Source organism: Rhineura floridana, chromosome 6 (genome assembly GCF_030035675.1).
Source record: "Rhineura floridana isolate rRhiFlo1 chromosome 6, rRhiFlo1.hap2, whole genome shotgun sequence".
Lineage (NCBI taxonomy): Eukaryota > Metazoa > Chordata > Lepidosauria > Squamata > Rhineuridae > Rhineura > Rhineura floridana.
Window position 1 is genome coordinate 48,236,616 of NC_084485.1, and position 23,285 is coordinate 48,259,900.

Sequence of the window (23,285 nt, forward strand, 5' to 3'; positions counted from 1 at the left end):
AGCGAAGGCAACTGTGTGATGTCAATAGGCAGGGAAATCAGGGGTTCTTGACCTTTTTGGGGGCTAGTGACTCATTTGGAAATCCAAGAAACTTTAGTGGGCACCACCATCAAATGGCTGTCATAGGGAAGCTTGTCTAGTCAAAAATGGCTGCTGAGGGGACCTGCCTTGTCACAAAGAACAAATAATTTTTTAAAAAAATACGTATAAGCAAAGCCTGGGTTGGATCCCCAATAAAAAACTACCACCAAAAGCCACAAAAAAGCAAAAATCCACCCAAAAAAGTCCACCCTCTAAAAAAACCAAACCAGCAAAACACACACTTACTTACCACAACAATCCAGAAACAGATAAATCCCAGTCCTCAACCACTAAAAGCAATAAACAGCAATACATACCCCAAGAAACATGTAAAACATTCCCAAAAGGCAGAAACAACACACTTCACAAAAATTAGCATCTCCCCTCAAAAACCCGCCAGGCATCACACATACAAACAGGCATTCCCCACAGACACCCCAAAACTCAAGTAGGAAGCTCTCCCCCAAATACGCAAAACACCCCCCAAGTCACTTCCCACTGCCTCCTATTCCCCAAGCTTATCAAGGAGCAGCAGTGCCCCTTTTCTTTAAATAATACAAGAACTTTTAGCAGGTAACTGACAGGCCGAGCCCCAGCCTCCAGCTGCAGCACCCTCCTCCATTCCATTGTTGAGGAACATCTCTTGGTTTATGTGATGGGAGCTGGAGTACAACATTAGGAGGGCCATAGGTTCCTCATCCATGCTCTATATCCTGCCCATACTGCATACATGGCTCTCACACAGAATTTGGCACCATGTGTTATGATTTATGCAGTAGGATGCCATATATTCCTTAAATATGGATGGCTTCCAATTGGTCATAATCTTCTAAACTAATAAAATTTGACGATTTCCATACGTAAGAAATTCTACACGCATCATCATACTTCAAAACCTGACTTTAGAACTTCCAGAAGTGGTGATAAGGAACAAGGGACAGGGGAGAGAGATAAGAATACCTGTCCTCCTTGCTCCTTGATAGCTCTGCCAGAGTTGGGGCAGAACTGTGGAGGGAGGGACTCCCTTATGAGGAAAGGTTGCAGCATTTGAGGCTTTTTAGTTTAGAGAAAAGGCGGGTCAGAGGAGACATGATAGAAGTGTATGAAATTATGCATGGCATGGAGAAAGTGCACAGAGAAAAGTTTTTCTCCCTCTCTCATAATACTAGAACTCGTGGACATTCAAAGAAGCTGAATTTTGGAAGATTCAGGACAGACAAAAGGAAGTACTTCTTTAGCGCATAGTTAAGCTATGGAATCTGCTCCCACAAGATGCAGTAATGGCCACCAGCTTGGATGGCTTTAAAAGAAGATTAGACAAATTCATGGAGGACAGGGCTATCAATGGCTACTAGCCACGATGGCTGTGCTCTGCCACCCTAGTCAGAAGCAACATGCTTCTGAAAACCAGTTGCCGGAAGCATCAGGAGGGGAGAGTGCTCTTGCACTCAGGTCCTGCTTGCGGGCTTCCCCCGGCACCTGGTTGGCCACTGTGAGAACAGGATGCTGGACTAGATGGCCACTGGCCTGATCCAGCAGGCTCTTCTTATGTTCTTATGAGGGAGAGGAACCAGCTGTTCCTGATGATTGCCAGTCCACCAAAGATCTACAAAACAAGCACTACTAAGGCAAAGGGGGTCGGCATTGTGATAAGAGTGTCTTCTTTTAAATGTTTTTGGAGTGCCTCTTCTGTGGTTGAATTGGCTGAGGGCACTTCTTGGTCAAAGGAAGGTGTATCAGGCAGGGGTGTGTGCATCCTTGTGGGAGAGTCTTGGGTGGGAGACAGCAACCTGGATGAGAGTCAGATTGCTGTTGGGGCAATTTGTCTTGTTATTTATACAATTCTGTTAGTGAATGGTTTTGTTGTCTCCTTGGTGTTTTTGCAGTTTATTTTTGTTGAGTGGAAGGAGTGGTTGGAGACTGAGTGGGAGATGTTGGAGTGACTGGGTGGATGGACTGTTTGTGTGTATTTGTGGTTGTGGGGTAGTAGAATGGGATGAGTGATATTGATAAGTAGGCAGAATTTGATTGCGATGTGTAGCATTTTATGAATAAGGTCTTTTTATGATGTTTTAAAGTATTTTTAGCGTTTCTGTTTGCTGCCCTGGACTCCTGCTGGGAGAAAGGGCGGGATATAAATATAAATATATTTATAGGTTTTGACCTATAAAGCCTCACACGGCTTGGGACCACAATACTTGATGGAACGCCTCTCCCGATACGAACCCACCCGTACACTACGGTCAAGATCCAAGGCCCTCCTCCGGGTGCCTACTCCAAGGGAAGCTTGGAGGGTGGCAACAAGGGAGAAGGCCTTCTCAGTGGTGGCCCCCAAATTATGGAATGATATTTTTGACAAGGTGTGCCTGGCACCAACACTTATCTTTTTGGCGCCAGGTCAAGACTTTCCTCTTCTCCCAGGCATTTTAGCATGTGTTTTAAATTGTTTTTATATTGTTTTAAATTTTAAAATTGTGTTTTAAATTGTTTTTAAAATATGTGTTTTAAATTGTATATTTGTTTTAATGTTTTTGATTGCTGTAAACCGCCCAGAGAGCTTTGGCTATGGGGCGGTATACAAGTGCAATAAATAAATAAATAAATAATAAGGATTATTTCTATTTAATTTGTATTCCACCTTTCCTCCAAGGAGCTCAAGGTGGTACACATGGTTCTCCCCTCCCCATTTGACAAGAGTGCCTTGACAAGAGGGAGGTTTCACAATTTTGACAAAAATCTGTCAAGAAATATGGAAACTAAACAATGGCCCACAGACTGGAAGTGTTCCATATACATCCCAATTCCAAAGAAAGGGGATCCCAGGGAATGCAATAATTATCGACCTATTGCCTTAATATCCCATGCAAGTAAAATAAGGCTCAAGATTCTACATCAAGGCTCTTACCATATTTGGAGCGAGAAATGCCAGATATCACAGCTGGATTTAGAAATGGAAGAGGCACCAGAGATCATATTGCAAACATACGTATAATGGAACGGAGCAAGGAATTTCAGAAGAAAACCACCCTGTGCTTTATAGATTACAGCAAAGCCTTTGGTTGTGTAGATCATGAAAAACTATGGAATGCTTTAAAAGAAATGGGGGTGCCACAGCATCTGATTGTCCTGATGCGCAACTTATACTCTGGACAAGAGGCTACTGTAAGGACAGAATATGGAGAAACCAATTGGTTCCCCATCGGAAAGGGTGTGAGACAGGGGTGTATTTATTTAATCTATACGCAGAACATATCATACGGAAAGCGGGATTGGAACAAGTGAAAGCAGGTGTGAAAATTGTAGGGAGAAATATCAATAATTTAAGATATGCAGACGATACCATATTATTAGCAGAAACCAGTAACGATTTGAAACGAATGCTGATGAAAGTTAAGGAGGAAAGCACAAAAGCAGGACTACAGCTGAACGTCAAGAAGACTAAAGTAATGACAACAGAAGAGTTATGTAACTTTAAAGTTGACAGTGAGGACATTGAACTTGTCAAGGATTATACCTCGGCACAGTCATTAACCAACATGGAGATCATAGTCAAGAAATCAGAAGGAGGCTAGGACTGGGGAGGGCAGCTCTGAGAGAACTAGAAAAGGTCTTCAAACGCAAAGATGTATCACTGAACACTAATGTCAGGATCATTCAGACCATGGTATTCCCGATCTCTGTGTATGGATGTGAAAGTTGGACAGGGAAAAAAGCGGATAAGAGAAAAATCAACTCATTTGAAATGTGGTGCTGGAGGAGAGCTTTGCGGATACTATGGACTGCGAAAAAGACAAATAATTGGGTGTTAGAACAAATTAAACCAGAACTATCACTAGAAGCTAAAATGATGAAACTAAGGTTATCATACTTTGGACACATAATGAGAAGACATGATTCATTAGAAAAGATAATAATGCTGGGGAAAACAGAAGGGAGGAAGGCCAAACAAGAGAGGGATTGATTCCGTAAAGGAAGCCACAGTCCTGAACTTACTAGATCTGAACAGGGTGGTTCATGACAGATGCTCTTGGAGGTCACTGATTCATAGGGTCGCCATAAGTCATAGTCGACTTGGAGGCACATAACAACAACAACATTGTCGTTTTGCTTAATACTGCATTGCATTATATTGTAGTTTTTCAGTTTTCCTTCTCTGTTACATATATTGTATTACTTCCTATATCACATAGACTCTTAATTAAGCAGCATATAAACATATCAAATAAATAAAATAAAAACAGGTAAGAATCTGCACACTCACTCCACCCTTTTTCTAGTCTTCCAATAAAACTGGTACAAATATTTTGCCACACTTTTAATCTAGTTTTCTTGATGGTTAATGAATATTAAAAAACATTTTGGAGGAGGCTATTAATTTTACTTGGAAATATATATTCCATTTAACTTGGATCACTGATTAAGAAAAGGTTTGTCTGCAGGTAAAGTATTACCAATATTGTTTATTTATAAAAAAATTCCAAATACTTTAAATGAGCAAAATTTCCATACCTAGCAAAGTAATCCCATTTATCAACATCAATGCCACATCTTTTGTTGGCCACTATCTCATAAAGAAAGCTCTTTTCCTTAGGTCGACCACAGTAAGGCCACTGGACAAGGGAAAGAAAAAAAACTTAGTAAATATTTCATTACAGTAAAGTTTAATTGAATAAAGCAATCCATGGTATCACCCAACTGGTATGGAAACAGAGTTCCAAGCATTGGTATTCCACAAAGTATGGAGTACCTATAATGAACCTTCTACATGTAATGAACATTCCCCATGCGACACCTGTCCTATTCCCATGAGGAAGGATCTTTAGGAAGGATCCTTATATTGAAGATGACATTCCATTCAACTTCACGTTTACAAGACAACAGTAATGTAGAGAACAAGACTAACCATAGTATCATCTGTTTTTGTTTCAATAGGTCCTGCTATCTGTTCTTTGATAAAGTCTATATCTTCATCCAGTTTGAGACCGTAATACTCCAGGATGGGTTTTAGACCATTGGAAGCAATCAAGTGTTCAAACATGTTAACAGAAGCCTGTTCATGCTAAGAAAGAGAAGTTTTAATTACTAATCAAAGCATATGTTGTCAACAAATAAATGCAAAAATATTAAATTCACATGTAATGCTATACCACGAGTTACTGCTAAGTGCATGTGCCTGAACGAGCCCAAAGCAAAGTATTATGCTTGTGCAGTCTCCCTTCCCTCACAGAGAGGACTTTAGTTTTACTTTTACAAAGCCCCAACTTAATATCTGTTTTAAACCAGGATCTCTAACTCTTTTAGGTGTTACAACAAGCCAACTTCAAACCGTGGGTTTTGAAGCTAGCTTGTTAAACTAACCAGAATTAGTTTTAACTAAGGTTTCCTTGTTCAAGCATAATGCTGAGCCAGGAAGCATAAAAGTGAAGTTAAACTCCTCTCAGTTGAACAGGGATGGAAGAGGGGAGCATGAAAGATTGGTGCTTCTCTTGGGCTCTTTTATGCTTGTCCACATAGTGCTAAACCATGGGTTAGTATTACATGTAAATACATATAACTTTTGCTAATGCAGTGTAAGTTGCTAGATTGTCTGAGATTTTATTTAAAATACTTGTGTTCCTGCATAACAGTTTAAATATCTTAAGTCATGGGTCAAAACATACAGAACAGCTTTTGAGCCCCTGAAGTATATCTGTGCGAGTGCGTGCACACACTCTCTGGACCCTTCTCCCCACCCCTGCAACAGCAAACAGATACCATCAGAGGTGGGAGAAGAGTTGTTCTCTACTTTTCCATTATTTCTCCACCTCAGCTGCTAAAATCTCTAATAATAAACAATTAAATATTCAGTACCCCAAGAAGGCTGAAATTAGAAAGGTACGTAAAACAGCAAAGTCACTAAAGACATGCACAAGAATGGTGCATGGAAAATAATTGCTCTGAGAAGAAAGGAGTAAGAAAATTCTAAACTAAAACAGGAATTTTAGTGACTATGTTTCACCAAAACAATCCAAGTAACTTTTATTTTTAAAAAACCTTTTAAGAGTTCTCTCGGCACTCTTAAAAAACTACTAATTGTTGCATGTGATTAACATATTTTAAAGCTAGACAATATTCCCTTTATTTTTTTTCAAGTAATAACAAATGGTTGCCAAACCCACACACCTTCCATTTTAATCCTGGACGAGCAAGTGGGATGAATCTTCCATCGTACATGTGCGAGAATGGTCCATGACCTAAAAATAAGGATGGTGCAGTTCATCTGTGTGGCATAAGTAAGATATATGTATGCACACACGTTTGATATAGCAATTCTGGCATTTCTTTGAACCATAGTAAAACCATTTTTGTAATGTCAAACCACAGATTAAGCTTTCAGCATATTAGATCTGGCTCTCTTTTGTCTCCCCCAGAGTGGCTAATAATCTTAGCAAAAATCTAACAAAAATATAAACTGTGGAGTATATAACATTTCTAAGCCAATTGGAAAACCTTTTATTGACTTTGGAAGGCAGAGAGAGAGGTCAAATGAACCTCCCAAGTTAATGTGTTCCAGAGTCTGGTGCCACTGAGAAAACCTTCTTTCACATTTCCACACCCTCACCTCAGCTGCGGTCAGAACATGTTCAAAGAATATGTGTTGCTTGCAAGAAAAGGAGGTGGTCCTGTAAGAATCATAATCTAGAACTTTAAAAGTTAAAACCAACATTTCAGAGTTGGACAGGGAAACAAACTGGGAGTCAATGAAAACGGTATTGGCATACTATATGTGTATATAACATTGGTATGCGTGATTTTTAAAAAAGAGCCACCATCAGCAACCTAGCTGCTGCATTGCAAAACCAGTCTTGCCAAGGCTGTCTAGCCAGAAGACCTCTCAAGGTATGCAACCAGCTCCCAAGGGGAGTTTCAGCACCATCCAGAACAGGCTGAATGCTTACTTCCTGGTCATCTCTAGCCAACAAACAGTACTTCCATTTTGACTGGATGAACCTTCCAGTTTAGTAGCCCACACCTAGCCCTTCACTGATCTCAAACAATTTATGACTTCAACAGTCTGGTCATGGGAACAGGACAGATCCCTGCAAAATCCCATAAGTCAAAGGCTATGGGGACAAGCAACAATCCTTAAGTATCACCTTCCAAAACCTACCCTCAAAAAATGAGCAAAGCTACTATAAAACAGTACCCCCAAGACTTTTTCTTTCCAGATGGTATGTAAGGAAATCATGAGCAATTGCACTGAAATCACTGAGAGGTCCGTAGAAATCAACACGAATGCACTGCCCCAAATTCAGCTTCCATCTAAATATTTTAGAATAGAATAGTACATTTGTTTACACTTATCACTTCATTATATATTTGGGAAGTACCTTACCCAAATCATGACAAAGACCAGCGATCTGCACACACAAAATATCCCTCTGGTTGATATTTAGCTCTGGTTGTCGCTCCTGCAGTGTCCTGATCAAACGGCCTGCGAGATAACCAACTCTGTTGCAAGATGGCAGAAGGTTCAATTCTTGAATGTTAGGTTTATAAATAAAATACAAACTTGCCCTGCATTATATATTGTGTAATACCACTAAGCTTACTCAAATACTGAACTACAAAACTATAGAGCAAGGTTGGCTAAGCCATTTTGGCCCAAGGGCCATATTGCTGGTCAAGGCCCACATGCCAGTGGGCCAATGTATGCACACATACTACACATAAACACGCCACATTCACCACACATACGAGCACACTAACCAGATGTGCTGTCATACAGCACTCTCTCCTCAGTCACTCATAGATACACTCTCACACATGAACATACATGCACAAAGACATTCAGCATTCCCGGCCCTCCCCACTCCAGCATGGAGACAGGATGACTGGAAACACTCCCTTCTATTCTATAGAGAATGATCTGCACATAAGTAAAAAACAGTGTCTCCCCCACACCCCAACACTGGAGTGAGGAAGAGGGAAAATGCTGCATTTCACTCTTAAAGAGCAGATAGGATAGAGCAGGTAAGCATCCCTACTGTGGTGCTTAGCCCTAAAATCAAAAGAAGTTTGTCTGACAGCAGGAATTTTATCTCTTGAGACCAGGAGATAAAGCTCTGGGGGCTGGCAGGCCACTTCCTATGCCTTGGTGGGCCAGATTTGGCCCACAAGTTAGCTATTCCTCCTATAGGGGCAATTTGATTTGAAAATCTCTTTTCATTTGCAAAAATGTGAACCTGAAACAAGGCACAGATTTAGATATTTTTTAAAATGGGGGAAAAATCCCACCCACTCTCAGCTGTATTATATATCACACATAATTTCAAACCAGTTTATTTTTCGCCCAACCAGAAAGAAATAAAAGAGTTACATAACAGGTTAGGGTACTTTCATACACAGTCCTCAAGAGATTCTCACTATACAAAGCCCCTAATTCTACTGGTGACATTCTACTCCAGACATGGGAAGAAAGGGGGGCTGTAAAATTGTCTGGGACAAGGAACAAGTCTGAATATTTGAACTGCCTTAGAATATGAGGCAACACAGGATCACATGGATCCAGACACATAGATATTGACGTGTTTTAATCTTGCTCTGTCTGTTGCTGTTTTAATTTTTTTAATGTTTTTAATTACTTGTTTTTAACTGTTTTATTGATAATTTTAGTTGTTTTTGGAAACCAATTCTTTACAGTCAAGCAGTATGTAAATTTTGTTAAATAAATAAATAATAAAAATATCTGTGGTGTGCAAGAATGGGTTAAAAGCCACAACTGTGAGATGGCGCTCCACTGATGACTGTTCAGTGGGTGGCTGACACCAAGCTCCCTGACACTGGTCACCTTGCAAATGTTGCACTGTGTGTAGTTTAATTGCTTAATTTTGTTTAAAAGCAGCATCACAGCAGCAGAGAGTAACAGCAGATGTTGAAATGCGCGTGTGCCAGTGTGTGCGTGCGTTTGCCTAACAAAGCAGGCTTTTACCCTGCATCAGGATCACTGAGACTGGAGACTTAGTAAAATAAGAAAGGTACTTTATTTATAGAAATACATTGTAGATAGAAAAGGCAAACCTAGTGCTAACTAGCTAGTCCTTCCGCCGACAAGCAAAGACTTTCCTATTCCAACAAGCCTTTGGAATTGAAGGCTGTTAAGGATAGGGCGTGAAGGGTGCTGCATTGCTAATGTCTATTATATCATTTTTAAACTAGTTTGAACTTTTTTAGCTATACGTGTGTATGGTTTTAATATTGGAAATAGTTTAATCTTATTTTAATGTAGACTTTGTATGTTTTTAATTATATGTATTTTTTATCTGGAAGCCGCCATGAGTTCCAGTTTTGGAAAAATGGTGGGGTATAAATAATAATAATAATAATAATAATAATAATAATAATAGCTAAGTTGGAGGCATAACTCCCAGGTGTAGGAGTCAGCCCCATGCTCAGAGAGAGAGTCTCCTCTCTCCTGGTCAGCCGGAGAACAAAGGAGTGGAAAGGGCAGAAGGAGAAGGGGCAGGTAAGCTTCCCCAAATGCGTCACAGTCTAGTGACAGAAGGAAGTCAGTCAGAGCATCACAGGTAAAAGGTAAACAAAGCCTATCCATCTGGAGGACCCTAGCCCTATCTTCCTTCTGGAGCTTAAACAAAAGAACAAAACAGGAGTTGCTCTTGCCCCACTTCCAACAGCAAATGACTCTATGGGTCAGCCAATTTCTCCAGCATCAGCTATGTGGGGTTTCATCATGGCCTCACATTCTGAATCAAGCTCTGCCCTCAGCTGCTCCTCCAGCATTTCCGCTCTGGATGCTCCCCCACTTTTAAAATCCTTCAAACTTTAAAGGCACCTAGCACACACACACACACCAATTTGTTTAAAATGAGGCAGCTTTAATCCCCTCAGAAGAAGCTACTACACTTCCAAATTTCATCCAATGCTGCCAAAAAGGTTTTTTTTTAGGTAATAAGGATTTGTTGTTTTCCAGTTAAAGGCAATGGGGAAGACATCCAAGGCTTTGGACAATGAGATACAGTGGCATTCCACCTCAGATCTGAGATGAAGTGTGATATTACTTCTGAGACCCAAGAAGACTCTTTCTAACTGCCTATTAAAACCAACAGGATTTCTTTTCACCCATGATTTTTAATGGAAAACCCCAGAGTGTTGGAAATTATTATTATTATTATTATTATTATTGCCTAGCTGTCTTTTAAGGTTGGTCAGCTGGCATCCTCATGATACTAAATATTGAACATACCAGAGTATGAGATAGCATGAAGGGTACTTCAAACTTTTAATGATACTGTACGTTAGAGGTAAATCTCTTTTATTTGAAGATAAGTTGCAGTGCTTCCTTGTATCCATATACGTCCCTGTGCAGTTATCTGGCTGAATCTCTAAACAGAACTAAATTGCAGTTTCTTATGTTCAGAGGCACAGCCAATCTAGAAGTAATGTGAGTGGTGGCCAAACATACCAGTTCAAGAAAAATAAAGAGGAGATATGGAGAGAAGAGCACACTCCTTACCCAAGGGAATGTTCAAAGCGGTTGTGTGATGCTCCTGGGAAAACATAGTAAGTGCCACCCAGTTGTTTAATGTATCGTAGACGTTGAAACTGAGGCGTGTCAATGATCCGAACAAGGAGAGGATGCATTTCAATGTGACCATGAATCGGATCATTAAATACCTGGAAGATGCAAAACAAAATGTAAAAGTATTACAAATGATCTACGAAAAAAGGAAAGTGAGAGTGTTATACTGGGGGAAATGCATTTCTTAAACTGAAAAAATATATATACCTTAGCCTTTACTTGCTTTTTTTAAGCTAAAAAATTGAGCTAATCACAGGATAACTAAAAATATATATGGTTGCCAACCAATGAAGATTTTTAATATCCGAACTACCTGACAAGTAGTGGACATGCACAAAAAAACTTGAAAGCATGAAAAGTGATAAGAAGTTTATCCTAACTCAGATAACTTGTTTCAGGAAACAATCCTAAATGTGTTACCTGAACAAAGGCATAACCAAAAACCAAAAACATAGGAGATAAATTTTAATGAGCAAAGCATGTTTTCTTTCCTCAAACCAGAGTGCTCGACTGACATTGCCCTATTTCTATGTTTTATTTTCATTAATTCCAACAATAAGATCTAGCTTTGAACAGTTCAGTGTATTGAGTTCACCTCTGTATACTGGTCAGCACTATCAACCGTTTGTACAAGACCATTATAATGGAATGCAACAAAAACACTCTTAACTTTACTCTGCAATTCATAATGTCACATTTTAGTTGTAGCACTGTTTGCTCCAAGCCAGCATCTTAGCTTAAATCACGTAAATCCTAGATGAAACATTGGAGTAGCGCATCAGCTTTGAGCTGCGGCCTAATCTAAACATGAGGAATGATAGATTACCAGCAAATTTTTATTTGGCAGTTGAGCATGGCATTATTCAAGGAATCATTCATTGTACTATTACTACTATTATCATCAGGTGCTTGTCTCAATTATTATTTTGTTGTCCGTTTATTGATAAGGTACATATTGCTTTTAAATATTAAGGGTGGTATTCAACAAATTCATACTAAGAGTAGACCCACTGAAATGAATGGACTTAAGTTATAGTAAACTCATTGACTTTCTTAATTGAGTATTACTTTGTTGGATACCATGTTAATATTTTAGTAAAATTATTTTCAGTTTTTCACTGTTGTCTACATGATAAAAGAGATACCCTATTTTATTTATAAAATGTTTTCCAGGATTCTGATCTCTAGCACCTTGTTCAAAATATCCATCCAATGCTTATTTCTCATTAGTTATGCGTATATTTTTGTGCAATGTGAGATACTATGATATGCAGCTAAGACCATCTTCAGAAGGCTGGTTTATTTATATTTATTTATTACATTTATATACCGCCCCATAGCCAAAGCTCTCTGGGCGGTTTACAGCAATTAAAAACAATAAAAACAAATATAAAAATTTAAAAACACAAAAAACAATTTAAAAACATAATTTTAATTTTTTAAAAAAACAATTAAAAAACACATGCTAAAATGGTTCACACATTACTTTCTAATGTGGGGAAAATATGTACTCAAGCCCTTTCCCCATTTTTAATCCTCTGCTAACTATCCCTCTTCTGCTACCACCCCCTATAGCACTTGCCTAGCCCCATGCTCTTACATAGGAGAGCGCAATTTCACTGTTGCATATATCCACTACTAGAGGCAGCAGTAACAAGCTTTCCTTTACAACAGAAGTGGGTAACTTTTGGCTGTCCTGATGTTATAATAATAATAATAATAATAATAATAATAATAAAATTTTATTTCTAGGCCGCCTATCTGGCCGAATTAACGGCCACTCTAGGTGGCGTACATAGACTAAAATATAACATAGAGTAAAATATAACATATAATACAAAACAAAACCCCAGTAGTCTATAGACATCCCGAGCAGCAGGTTCACGCACACATACACACACACGGTCTCTGGCCCCTTCAGCAGTTGCTGCTTTTGTGGCTGGAGAAAGACAGGGCCCTGCCCTTCCAGGCCAGGTGGAAATCAGCCAGAAATGCAGGGAGCAGGTCTTGCAGAAACTCACACAGATAGATGGTCTCTGGCCCCTTCAGCAGTTGCTGCTTTTGTAGCTGGAGAGAGACAGGGCCCCGCCCTTCCAGGCCAGGTGGAAATCAGCCAGAAATGCAGGGAGCAGGTCTTGCAGAAACTCACACAGGTAGATGGTGTAGTGAAAGCAGGGAGTTCCACTCCTCCTACTTTTACTGTCCCAGGAATCAATCCCCAGCCTTGGGCAATTGATCCTAGCAAACCTGGTCTGCTAGGGCTGTGTATGCTTACACCAACCCTGCACGGTAGTACTGCCACCACCCTTCTATTGGTTAACTACTCTGGGGTGAAGGGACCCCCAGAGCCCATTGAACACCTAAGCCTCTCAGGACCAGAGGCTTGATACCCTCCTGGCCCCTTCAGAAGTCTTAAGTGAAAACGTTCCTCTAGTACACGGTAGTTTGGTCAAGTAGCCAGGACTGAATTTAGGAACTGAACCCCTTCTCTGGAATAAACACACGTTGCTTTAAAATAAGTAAAATTTATTAAAAGAAAAAAAATAAGAAAAGGGATAAAGGGTACAAAAGATAACAAGGTACATACAAATAGTTTTGAGCAGCAAATCAAATCCTAAGACCAACACCCAAAGGGGCAAGGTATATAACAAACAATCTACACAAGGTTCTTGGCACAAAATGAAAATAATAAAACTAACTGCCTCAGCTATACTCACAAAGCCTCAGCTCTCTGTCAGTCGTTAGCATCCTTCCCCTCAGGGACTGCCAGTCAGGAGGTATAATGGAGCCACTGCAGAGCATCACCATAAGCAAGGTGGTGCCCACAAGTGGAACACAGCCCAAAGTCCGAGGCCTCCTCTTATGGAGAAAATTCCTGCCTCCGCCGGAGACAATCAACTAATTAGCAGCTTCATCACAGGAATGATGAAATGATGTTCCCACAGCACCAGGTGCCGTTCCTCCTGGTTTCCCATAACAGGCCGAGGGAGTTTTTACGGCCTTGACGGAACCAGGCCCCTCTTGCTGATAGAGAGGTGCCAAATTGCTGCAAGCTGATACAGCTGGGCTGTAAAATCACCAGGTCACCGGGATGGAAAATATCAAAAGATTTAACTATTTACTACCAGTGACCCAGGAAAATAATTAAGGGGATCAAACTGGCATGACAGATGGTCTCTGGCCCCTTCAGCAGTTGCTGCTTTTGTAGCTGGAGAAAGACAGGGCCCCGCCCTTCCAGGCCAGGTGGAAATCAGCCAGAAATGCAGGGAGCAGGTCTTGCAGAAACTCACACAGGTAGATGTTGCTGGACTATAGCTCCCATCATCCCTGACTATTTCTCACATTGGCTGCAGTTGATGGGAGATAGACTCCAACAACATCTGGAGGGCCACGGGTTACCCTTACAACAGGTTGTTACCCTTGTCTAAACAGTTAGGAGGAAGAAGATAAAGGAAGGAAACGATTTTAAATCATTTAACATGAAAGTTTTGTATCTGGAATGTAATGGGTTTTTACACTGCAAACCCATGTTGTAAACTACCTTTACTCTAGCAGTTTTCATAGTCTAGCATGTTCTTTTAGCTGCAATCATGACTCAAGAAGAAAATGATGGTTTAAGACTATCTTCAAAAAGAGAGACTAACTTTGCTTTCAGATCAATGCAAATGCTTCTCTTACCTTCGTTATGTCGACATGACTTTGCCCCAGTTTGCCTAGACAAGTCAGAAGATTCAGTCTCAAACCTACAGGCCTGAAAGTTATCAAGCATATCATCTTGTTAAGTTGACAGTTCAGTATTTTATTCAATAATGTATTTGACATTAAGTGAACTATTACTATTCACTGCAAACATTTCTATAGCAGTTTTCAGTAAAAGATCTTCAAAATGTTTGGAAACTACTAATTTTAAACTGTAGCAACTTCATGAAGATTTATTTCCATATCAAACAATAGTGGCTGTAAAATGCTCTTCCTTCTAGCTATAATCTGTGCCAAATATTTACCAATGAGGGCTCCTGCTGGGAGGAAGGGCGGGATATAAATCAAATCATAAATAAATAAAATGAGGTAGAACAAAAAATGAATATATATTACATTCATGCACATACCCTAATAAAAAACAGACTCCAGCATTTGTGTGACTATTTCTGTTCACACATTCACCAACTTATATCCACTTCCATTTATCTGATGACAGCTTTTGCCTATGAAAGCTCATGCTACAGAAATTATCTTGACTTTGGCCTGGTTTACACAACACGCTAAGCCAAACCTTGGCCTAACAAGATTGTGTGAGTGTGTGGGTTCCCAGATAGGAGCTTGCAGCTGCTTTGCTCCTCCCCAGTCCTTTCTCATGCCAGGCCACACTGACCTAAGCCAAGATTAGTGTGGCATGCCATTCAAACCAGGGCTCTGCTCTCTCCTCACTAATCATGAGCAGTAACCAAGGTTTGTTTTTGCTTACAGCTGCTGGTTCGTGAGAAGCAAGTTTAACCATAAGCCCCAGTTTGGACAACATGCTAAGCCAACTTTGGCTTACTTCAGTATGGCAGCAAAAAAAGATTCAGGAGGAGAAAGGTGAATGTCAGCTTCTCTCCAGGGACCCACATTGCCTCACTAAGCCAAGGTTTGTCTTAACATGTTTTGCGAATCCAACCATAGTCACAACTTTTGGGGAGGGGTAATTTTGGAGTCATAGACAAAAAAAAATTGTATTTGAATATCACAGTGTTCTTTGATAACCAACATTTACAGAATATTTTACTACGCCTTTGTAAAGTTTTCTATTCTAGTCAACATTCAAAAACCATTTACTAATTTCACTTTTTAAACAACAATTGTTCTATATTCTACTGCATTTATTAGTCTTAAGTCTGCCAACAGTGAAATTGCCACAAAGAAAAACAGTATCCATTGTTAGGATGTTCAACAGTGCGACTGTTGAACAGAATGTGTCAAGCTAAAGTCCTGTTTTAGTTTTGTGATTCAGAAAACACTTTACATACTGGCCTGGTTTGTACATCACTTTAAACTACAGTAACAATAAAACACATATGTTTTATTCCTACTCTGCTCCTGTAGTTGCATGATAAGAGCGAACATCAGGGTTGCTGATCTTTTTTTGTTTACTAAGTATACAAAGCTCAAGGTAGGTACTAAATGTAGAAAGGATTAGTTTAGGAATTAAACAGGCAAGCAGCCCAGTTCTATGTGTGTACTCAGAAGTAAGTCCCACTAAATTCAATGGTACTTACTCCCAGGTAAGTAAGGTAAAATTGCAACCAAGTTCTTATAACTTCTTAACTTGAACAGATGATAGTTTCCCTTACCGAATACCCATTTCTTCAAGTTCTGATTTAGTGAGGTAAGGCAAAGTTGAACCGGTGATTTTATTTTCTAAGGAATTAAGAAAACAACTGTTAGCTTCTTTTGTTACTATTAAACACTTGAATTTCTAAAATTCTTGATAATTCAAAATTATTATGGCAGATTTCATATGAAAACCACTAGAAAAATGAGGAATGTTATGCAACAGTACTATGTTATTCTGAGTTTCAGGGTTTGGAACAACAAGTCTTACATCCAGCACTACATTCTTTGCTAGGATCCAAAGATGCCTTACATGAGGAAAGGTATACTATAAGGCAGCCCTGTCAAATTCTCTCATTTCCTTACCCCATTGGAACTCTCTGTGCATATGAGAACCATATATGTACCAGAGGATCTCTAAAACTTGGGAGCAGCTTTTTTGTGTTTGTGGAAGGCAGCTGGGAAAGCTCTATTGTGTAGAGTTCCACTCCTCTAACTCTAGATTGAACTGGAAACGACAGTTGTTTTAAAATTATTTTTGCTATTTTATTAATTGCTGTTTAATTTATCTTTGTAAGCCATTGTGAAAGATGGAACAAATTTTTTAAAATAAAACAGAATTATAAGGACATGTCCAAATGAGAGAGCCAAAATAATGATAGTTATGCAATTATAGCAGGTCAATATTCTGGAAAATATAACCGATTCATTTATTTTACACATAATCTGGGGGAGCACAAAATCACAGAACACATTCCTGATAGCCAAGCTATAAACTGAGCTGCTGATTCTACCAACCTGTATTCCGTACAACTATTTTCATGTCAAAAAGGAGAGAAGAAATTCCAGGTGTTTGGGCCTGGAATAAATTTCATTTCAAACAGTTCCTTCATGATCACCAAATGCATGGGCCTGGAATACACATTTTCCTCTTTCTTTCTTTGTCACTTTTCCAGTTTCAACAATTTTCATAGCCAAGCACGGAGAAACTATATGCCCAAAACTGTCAGAAATTAGCAAAATGAGAAGTGCAGCTTTTAAGACACTCTCACACACAACTGTTACTAGAGATAGATTTTAATAACTGTTTCTAGCACTAACTGGAATTCACAGGTCCCTTTAAGGGCAGAAGAAATAAAAATTGATAATCTTTATATGAGCAAACCTGGAAATCAGTTTTAGACAATATACTAGATATAGTATCAATAGAAGCCAAATTTAGTAATATTACTTGTTGGACATCATGCTTTCCTCATTAAACAAACCAGAAAAAAATGTCCTGTAACCACTAAGTTATAGTATGTAATTTAGCTTTTTAAAATCCTGTAATTAACGCATAATATAAAATGCAACTCATTTTTGCTGTAAGAACTACCATATTTTTCCTTTACTTCTGATTTCTGATTTACAAGGGTTGCACAAGTTCCTATTAAAGCTAGAGACAGATATGAGTAACTGGCTGCTTTTATATTTTTAAACCAAAAGCCACCAGTGTTTCTTTTTCCAAGTATGTTTTAGTACAACCTGAATTCTTTTGGACTGGGCAAAACACTAACATAATTAGTTTACTGAGAGTTTTCTAGATCACCATCTTAATTCTGACAGTGCTTTTGCCATCAATCCTTCCAGTGTCAAACTTGAGTGGCAACTTTGGGAACAAAATACTCCAAACTAAAGTAGCAGCGGTTTCTGCATGCTTGGGAGATTTCCAAGGTTCAAAGTAATTATTTTTGTTCGTAAATTTAAAAAAAAGTACCACAAAAGTACCCCCAAGATGAACCTTTGGCTTTTCAGGAAATACAGAATACTGATAGTGTTATTATTTATTACTAATTTATATTATTATTATTATTATGGTTTATTTCTATCCTGCCTTTTGGACAAAAATACCATTTACATGCCCAAATAGCTTCTAAACAGTGGAGCCATGGAATGCTGAGGATACTGGGGTGAGGGAAAGACAAAAAGGAAAGTGGAAGCAAGGGAAGAGAGAGGATTAGCTTGCTCAAACCTCTTGCACCTAATAAGTATCCTGGGAGAGGCAATGAAGGCTGGAGGGAGATGAGTGCTATGAGATTGAAAAACTGGTAACCCTTCCAGCACCATACAGGCATGTTTCAAAAGGAAAGGGAAGAGGGAGGAAAAAACACCTTCCATTTCCAGCTATCCGGAGTCCTTCCTTCGTCAGTCCCATTGATAAGAGGATTCCCCCCCAGTTTTTTCTTTACTAGCCTGCTAAGAAGCCAGTATGATTTGCTTAGTTACAACACTGAGCACAGTAGATTCTCAGAGTTGTATGAAGGCAGCAAAACTCTCTTCTACTCTACAACCTCGAACACATACACACATTACTCCACATACTGCATTTTATCACTCTCCTCTTTGAACCGCTGCCAAAGAATACCATGAAACAACAATACAGTTGTGTACTTCATTCCCAGATCTCCTTACACACCTCTACATTCTCAGATGTCCAAACTAAGAGGGCCTACACAGTAAAAATGAGGTGTAGTGGTTACCGAGTATTAAGACTATGACCTGGGAGACCAGGGTTCGAATCCCCACACAGCCATGAAGCTACCTGGGTGACCTTGGGCCAGTCACTGCCTCTCAGCCTCAGAGGAAAGCAATGATAAACCACCTCTGAATACCACTTCCCATGAAAACCCTATTCACAGGGTCGCCATAAGTTGAAATCGACTGGAAGGCAGTACATTTACATAGTAAAAGTTAGCTTCAGCCAAGAGCATTAAACAGACGTGCTTTCTCTCTCCTAAAGACTCCTTCCCAGATATCTTATTTATACGAAGACTGCAAACCACAACCAATTATCAACTCAGTTTCTCACAAGCGATGATCTATGTAGATAAGATGCAGACATTCCCCCACGGTATTATAGCCCCCTTAATGCAGATTTACAAGTTTCTCTTTTGAATGGCTCAAATTACATCTGCGGTCTTTTACTTCAGTAGGACTACTCAGGAGTCAGTTAACAACTGCTACCTTTGAACTGCAAAGCTATCAGTTGTACCGATTCCAGTATAACAAAATCATTTACTCATACAATTTGGAAACTCCCCCAAATTGTTTTTTAAGTGTTTTTAAAATTGTATATTTGTATACTTGTTTTTAATGTTTTAAATTGTTGTAAACCGTCCAGAGAGCTTCAGCTATGGGGCAGTATACAAATGTAATAAATAATAATAATAATTCGACTATCACCTTTAGTAGCGCCGTATACTTGGCAGTTTAGAGAAAATAGCAGGCGAGTCAGTTCCTGGCTAGAGGGTTTAAGATCTACATTAGATACCTGACAGACTGGCAAGGAGTAGGGTCGACTGTAGATAGGAAATTCAAAGGAGACTATCCACAGTTTGGGAAACGGTTTACTGAAGGCTTGCTTAAGGAAGCAATGTTAAAGGAAACGGGAAATGGTTTGAGCAGCAGCCAGTGCCTTTTTAGGGCGTGGTGCGTCACCTAATCTGCATTGAGGCACCAAGCCTAAAAACCCGAGTAAACCCGACTGAGCTCAACAGAACTTACTTCTGACTAGACGTGCATAGGGTTACGCTGCAATAGACTCTGGACGCAATCCTATGCACATTTGCTTTGAAATAAGCTCCAGTGGGCTTACTTCTCGATTAACACGAGTAAGATTTCCCTCTGGAAATTACTGGCGAGGCTGAGACGTATGTTTAGGGCACAGCGAGAGCCAGCCTTCCAGGGGATATATTATTTGGGTGGGCTTCTAGTAAATCTGGGTGAGTTCAGAGATATTGAAACTCTGGGAAGTTTTCCAGACGACTATGAATCTAATAAGGAACCGTAAGCCAACTTCAGCCTCATGTGGCAGACCCGCCATGTCCCCCATAACCTCATAGGGTCAGAAAACGAAAAGAACTCGGAGAAGAGAAATAAGACGTAGCTTCAGCCTGCGCCAATTTAAGGTATCTCCACAACACAAGGCTCGCAGACAAACGAAGCTCTTCAGCGCCCCCTCCCGCCTCGGTGCTCGCCTTTCCCGCTCACCTCGGAAGCAGCTCAGCAGCGCCGGGTCTTCGAAGCCGCTACGCCAGAGGAAATCGCACAGTTGCTCGGTGTCCCAGTGCCGGGGATGGAGCCCACCGGGATCCGCAGCGTGCCACGCACAGGCACGCTTTTCAGGCGTCTGCAAGCCGTCGGCCGGGCTGGTGGGCCGTGCCCGTTTAGGGGCTCCTTCCTTGTTACAGTGCCACATCGCCCTCCCTTGCTTCGATGCAGACAGTGCGCGCTCTCCCTCCTCGCTCAGGCGGGACAACTGACTGTAACAACCCGGCCTCGCCTTGCCGCGAGAGAGTCACGTGACGCGGCCGCGATAGGCGGCTAGCCTGTGAGGCTTGTAGAGCTTCTGGAGCTCTGAGGGGACGATCCTCTGAATAGAACAGAAAAGAGGGGGGGCAGTGGGCTGCTTGGGAATTATCTTGGTAGCCTGACACTCAGTAGAGCTGGAAAGTTCTGCAAATAACTAAGCCAGGCCAAACTGCCTGTAACCACATCCTATGAGGGGACTTTTTCGTCCTCAATGTAACTGTTTGGGGTCCCCCCCCTCACGGAAACACATTCAAGACTGATCATTAAAGGGCTGAGTAAAAGTTATACTCGCCACGTGGGGGGGGGAAGGCATCGACTGGTAAAGTTCGCCCTCCCGCCTTCTGGTTTTAAGCTGAAGCTTCAGGAAAAGGAGTGAGGGTCCAAACTGTGTGTTGGGTTTAGCTCAGGGATGGGGAGCCTGTGGCCCTCCAAAGATTGGACTCCAACTCCCATCAGTCCTACCCAGCATAGCCAAAAGATAAGGGATGATGGGAGCTGCAGATCACATCTGGAGGGCTACAGGTTCCTCATCCCTGGTCCAGCTCGCTCCATCCATCCCATATCCGTCGGGCACCATTTTGATGCACCAGGCATAGACATGCGGCCGAACTACCCTGGTCCATGTATTTATTTATTTTATTTATTTATTGTATTTGTATACCGCCCCATAGCTAAAGCTCTCTGGGCGGTTTACAGTAACTAACCGCTTATTTAGTATTAAAATATTGTGTTCCTTTTCAAGAAGCAATTTTACAAAGAGAGCATGTTCTAGTAAAGCACTGCTAATGTTCTAACGCATATAATACATCATATTCTAAAAGTCTTATGTATTTCTTACTTTAGTGGCAATCCTATCTCCAATACATACACCCCCATCTCCATTGCCCCTGCTCTCCGAACTAGGCATTACTAGCCTTGACTCTTCTCCACTAGGGTTTCATTTAGTCTCTCAAACACTGAGCCTGAGGAAAGATGCCAAGGCTACTCTGCAGACAGGCAGAGAAAGTTGGAGGGAATAGATACAGTGAAGGAGAAGCCACTGAGCGTTCTCTCCATTGTTTATCTCCCTTTATCACTAGCTCGTTTCCTCAAAAGTTGAGAGTAGGGACGACCAGGGAAAAGTAGCTGCTATGAAGAAAGATAAGGAGAGATCAAACAAGGGATGGATGGAGAAAGGAAATCAGCAATTGTGTCACTTCTATCAACTTCAGTTTTCTTTGACTGTCAGTGGGGAAACCTTCCCTGAATACTCCACGGCCCTCAGCTGTACTCTCACGTTGCCAACCTTGTATTTTCATCACATCCTATGCTCTGTCACGCCAACGTGGGCGGACTGGAAGGCTCTGTGTGTCTGTGTGCTTTTCCGGCCCCTTCCTATTGAAGTCAGTGGGAAGGAAATTGCTTACAAGAGCTGAAAGCTAGTATGAAATTGCACTGTCAACAAGGACACAGTCATGGTCCAACAGAGTATAGGATTTGTAAGGGTGCTCCTCTGCTCCCCCCCTTACTCAATTTTGTCTTACTGAACTGGTATATCTTCACAATTGGAACAGCTCTGTTTATCAGGATTTCCACTGGCACATCTGTTATGCTGGTACTGTATCTCAACTTCTGCCAGTGTTGCAGGGCTTCCGCCACTTCCTACCGCCCCTCAGCCAGCAGATCTTAAGTATAGGATTGCAGCCTTGTTTGAAAGGCAATATTTAGTGTTCTGAATGTAGAATCAGACATATGATTTCAAATAATGCAAAAATACGTTTGGAGATCTTTCATTATGGAAACATTTTGACAACTTTGTAATGAAGTTCAACCAACTTTTAACTAACAAAAGCCCACAGGGTGCACCTAATACAGTATCCTGTTCTCACAGTGGGATACCCAAGCAGCAACTGGTATTCAGAGGCATACTGCCTCCAACAGTGGAGGTAACCATAGCCATTCTAATAGTGTGAGCAGCTGTACTTACTACTTACAAATTTATTTTGAAACTGAAGGGACTTTCAAAGCAGTTTGTTGTCAGTTTAAAAGCAGGGTGGGGTGGGGTCTGAGTATAGACTAAAGGTAAAGGTGTCCCCGCACTTGTAGTGCGAGTCGTTTCTGACTCTTAGGGTGACGTCTTGCGACGTTTACTAGGCAGACCAGATTGATCTGTGCCTTGAATCCATGTTCTTACACCATAGCAATGTTGGATCTTTGATTTTTGTTTCATTCCATTGAGACAGTATAATTCGATGTTTTCTGGGGGGTGGGGAAGTATCCTGTGGAAAATAAGCAATCCAACCTATACCCAAACTCTATGCTCTAACTAGAATTTATCCCTCTTAACCATGACTTAGACTGCAATCCAAAACACACATACCTGGGAAGTAAGTCCCATTGAATCCAATGGAGCTTTCTTCTGAGTAGACATGTATTAGATTGCACTTTAAAGCATTCTGTGGTTTTGGATAAAATTTCCAATCCTCAGAAACTCTGGTATTCATTTTCTCTTTCCCTTGCCTGCCCTTTTGAGTTTCATTTCTTCTGAACAGAAAGTGAAAGCTATTTTCCTAAACTTGTTTCTTGGAAATGTTTTGTCAGACTTTGTATTGTATTTGTGACTGGGATCCAAAAGGCTATTTTAAGTATGCCTCTAAGCTTAGGTGTGCCCAATGGAAACTGACTTTTCTTCACGGAATAGCAGGCAACTCAAAAGATCCTATATGATAGAAATCCAAAGATGAATCTGTTAGCAACAACTTTCAAGTTTCTTCTCTCTGCAGAACCTTGTTCCCTTTTTACTCCATGCAAGAAGCCTTACATCCTTGCTTATACTCTGTCTAGAAAGTTTAAGGAAACTGACAATTTTTCGTTCTTTTGGTATTTTCACATCAGAAATCTCAGGCCCTGCATACAATTTCCATACTGAAGCAAGAGAACAAATCAATCAAAATCAAAGCAATCAGAACGTTTTTGTTTTTTTTAC

General features: G+C 40.5%; 1 protein-coding gene across 4 annotated transcripts in view; it reads right to left on the reverse strand.

The window, feature by feature from the left end:
- SAMHD1 (SAM and HD domain containing deoxynucleoside triphosphate triphosphohydrolase 1) overlaps positions 1-20,355 on the reverse strand; it is a 42,118-nt gene extending 21,763 nt beyond the window's left edge. For 2 of the 4 annotated variants that reach the window (XM_061631701.1, XM_061631700.1), the window contains exons 1-8: positions 20,000-20,355; positions 15,991-16,057; positions 14,339-14,411; positions 10,595-10,755; positions 7,457-7,572; positions 6,244-6,314; positions 4,985-5,140; positions 4,591-4,691 (exon numbers count right to left, since the gene is read on the reverse strand). In XM_061631701.1, the coding sequence (XP_061487685.1) occupies positions 4,591-4,691; positions 4,985-5,140; positions 6,244-6,314; positions 7,457-7,572; positions 10,595-10,755; positions 14,339-14,411; positions 15,991-16,057; positions 20,000-20,207 (953 nt within the window). In that variant the 5' untranslated portion in view covers positions 20,208-20,355. Of the gene's footprint in view, positions 1-4,590; positions 4,692-4,984; positions 5,141-6,243; positions 6,315-7,456; positions 7,573-10,594; positions 10,756-14,338; positions 14,412-15,990; positions 16,058-16,768; positions 16,809-19,280; positions 19,411-19,999 lie in introns of those variants that run through there. The other 2 variants (XM_061631703.1, XM_061631702.1) reach the window with 2 other exon arrangements.
- Between the last annotated feature and the right edge of the window lie 2,930 nt (positions 20,356-23,285).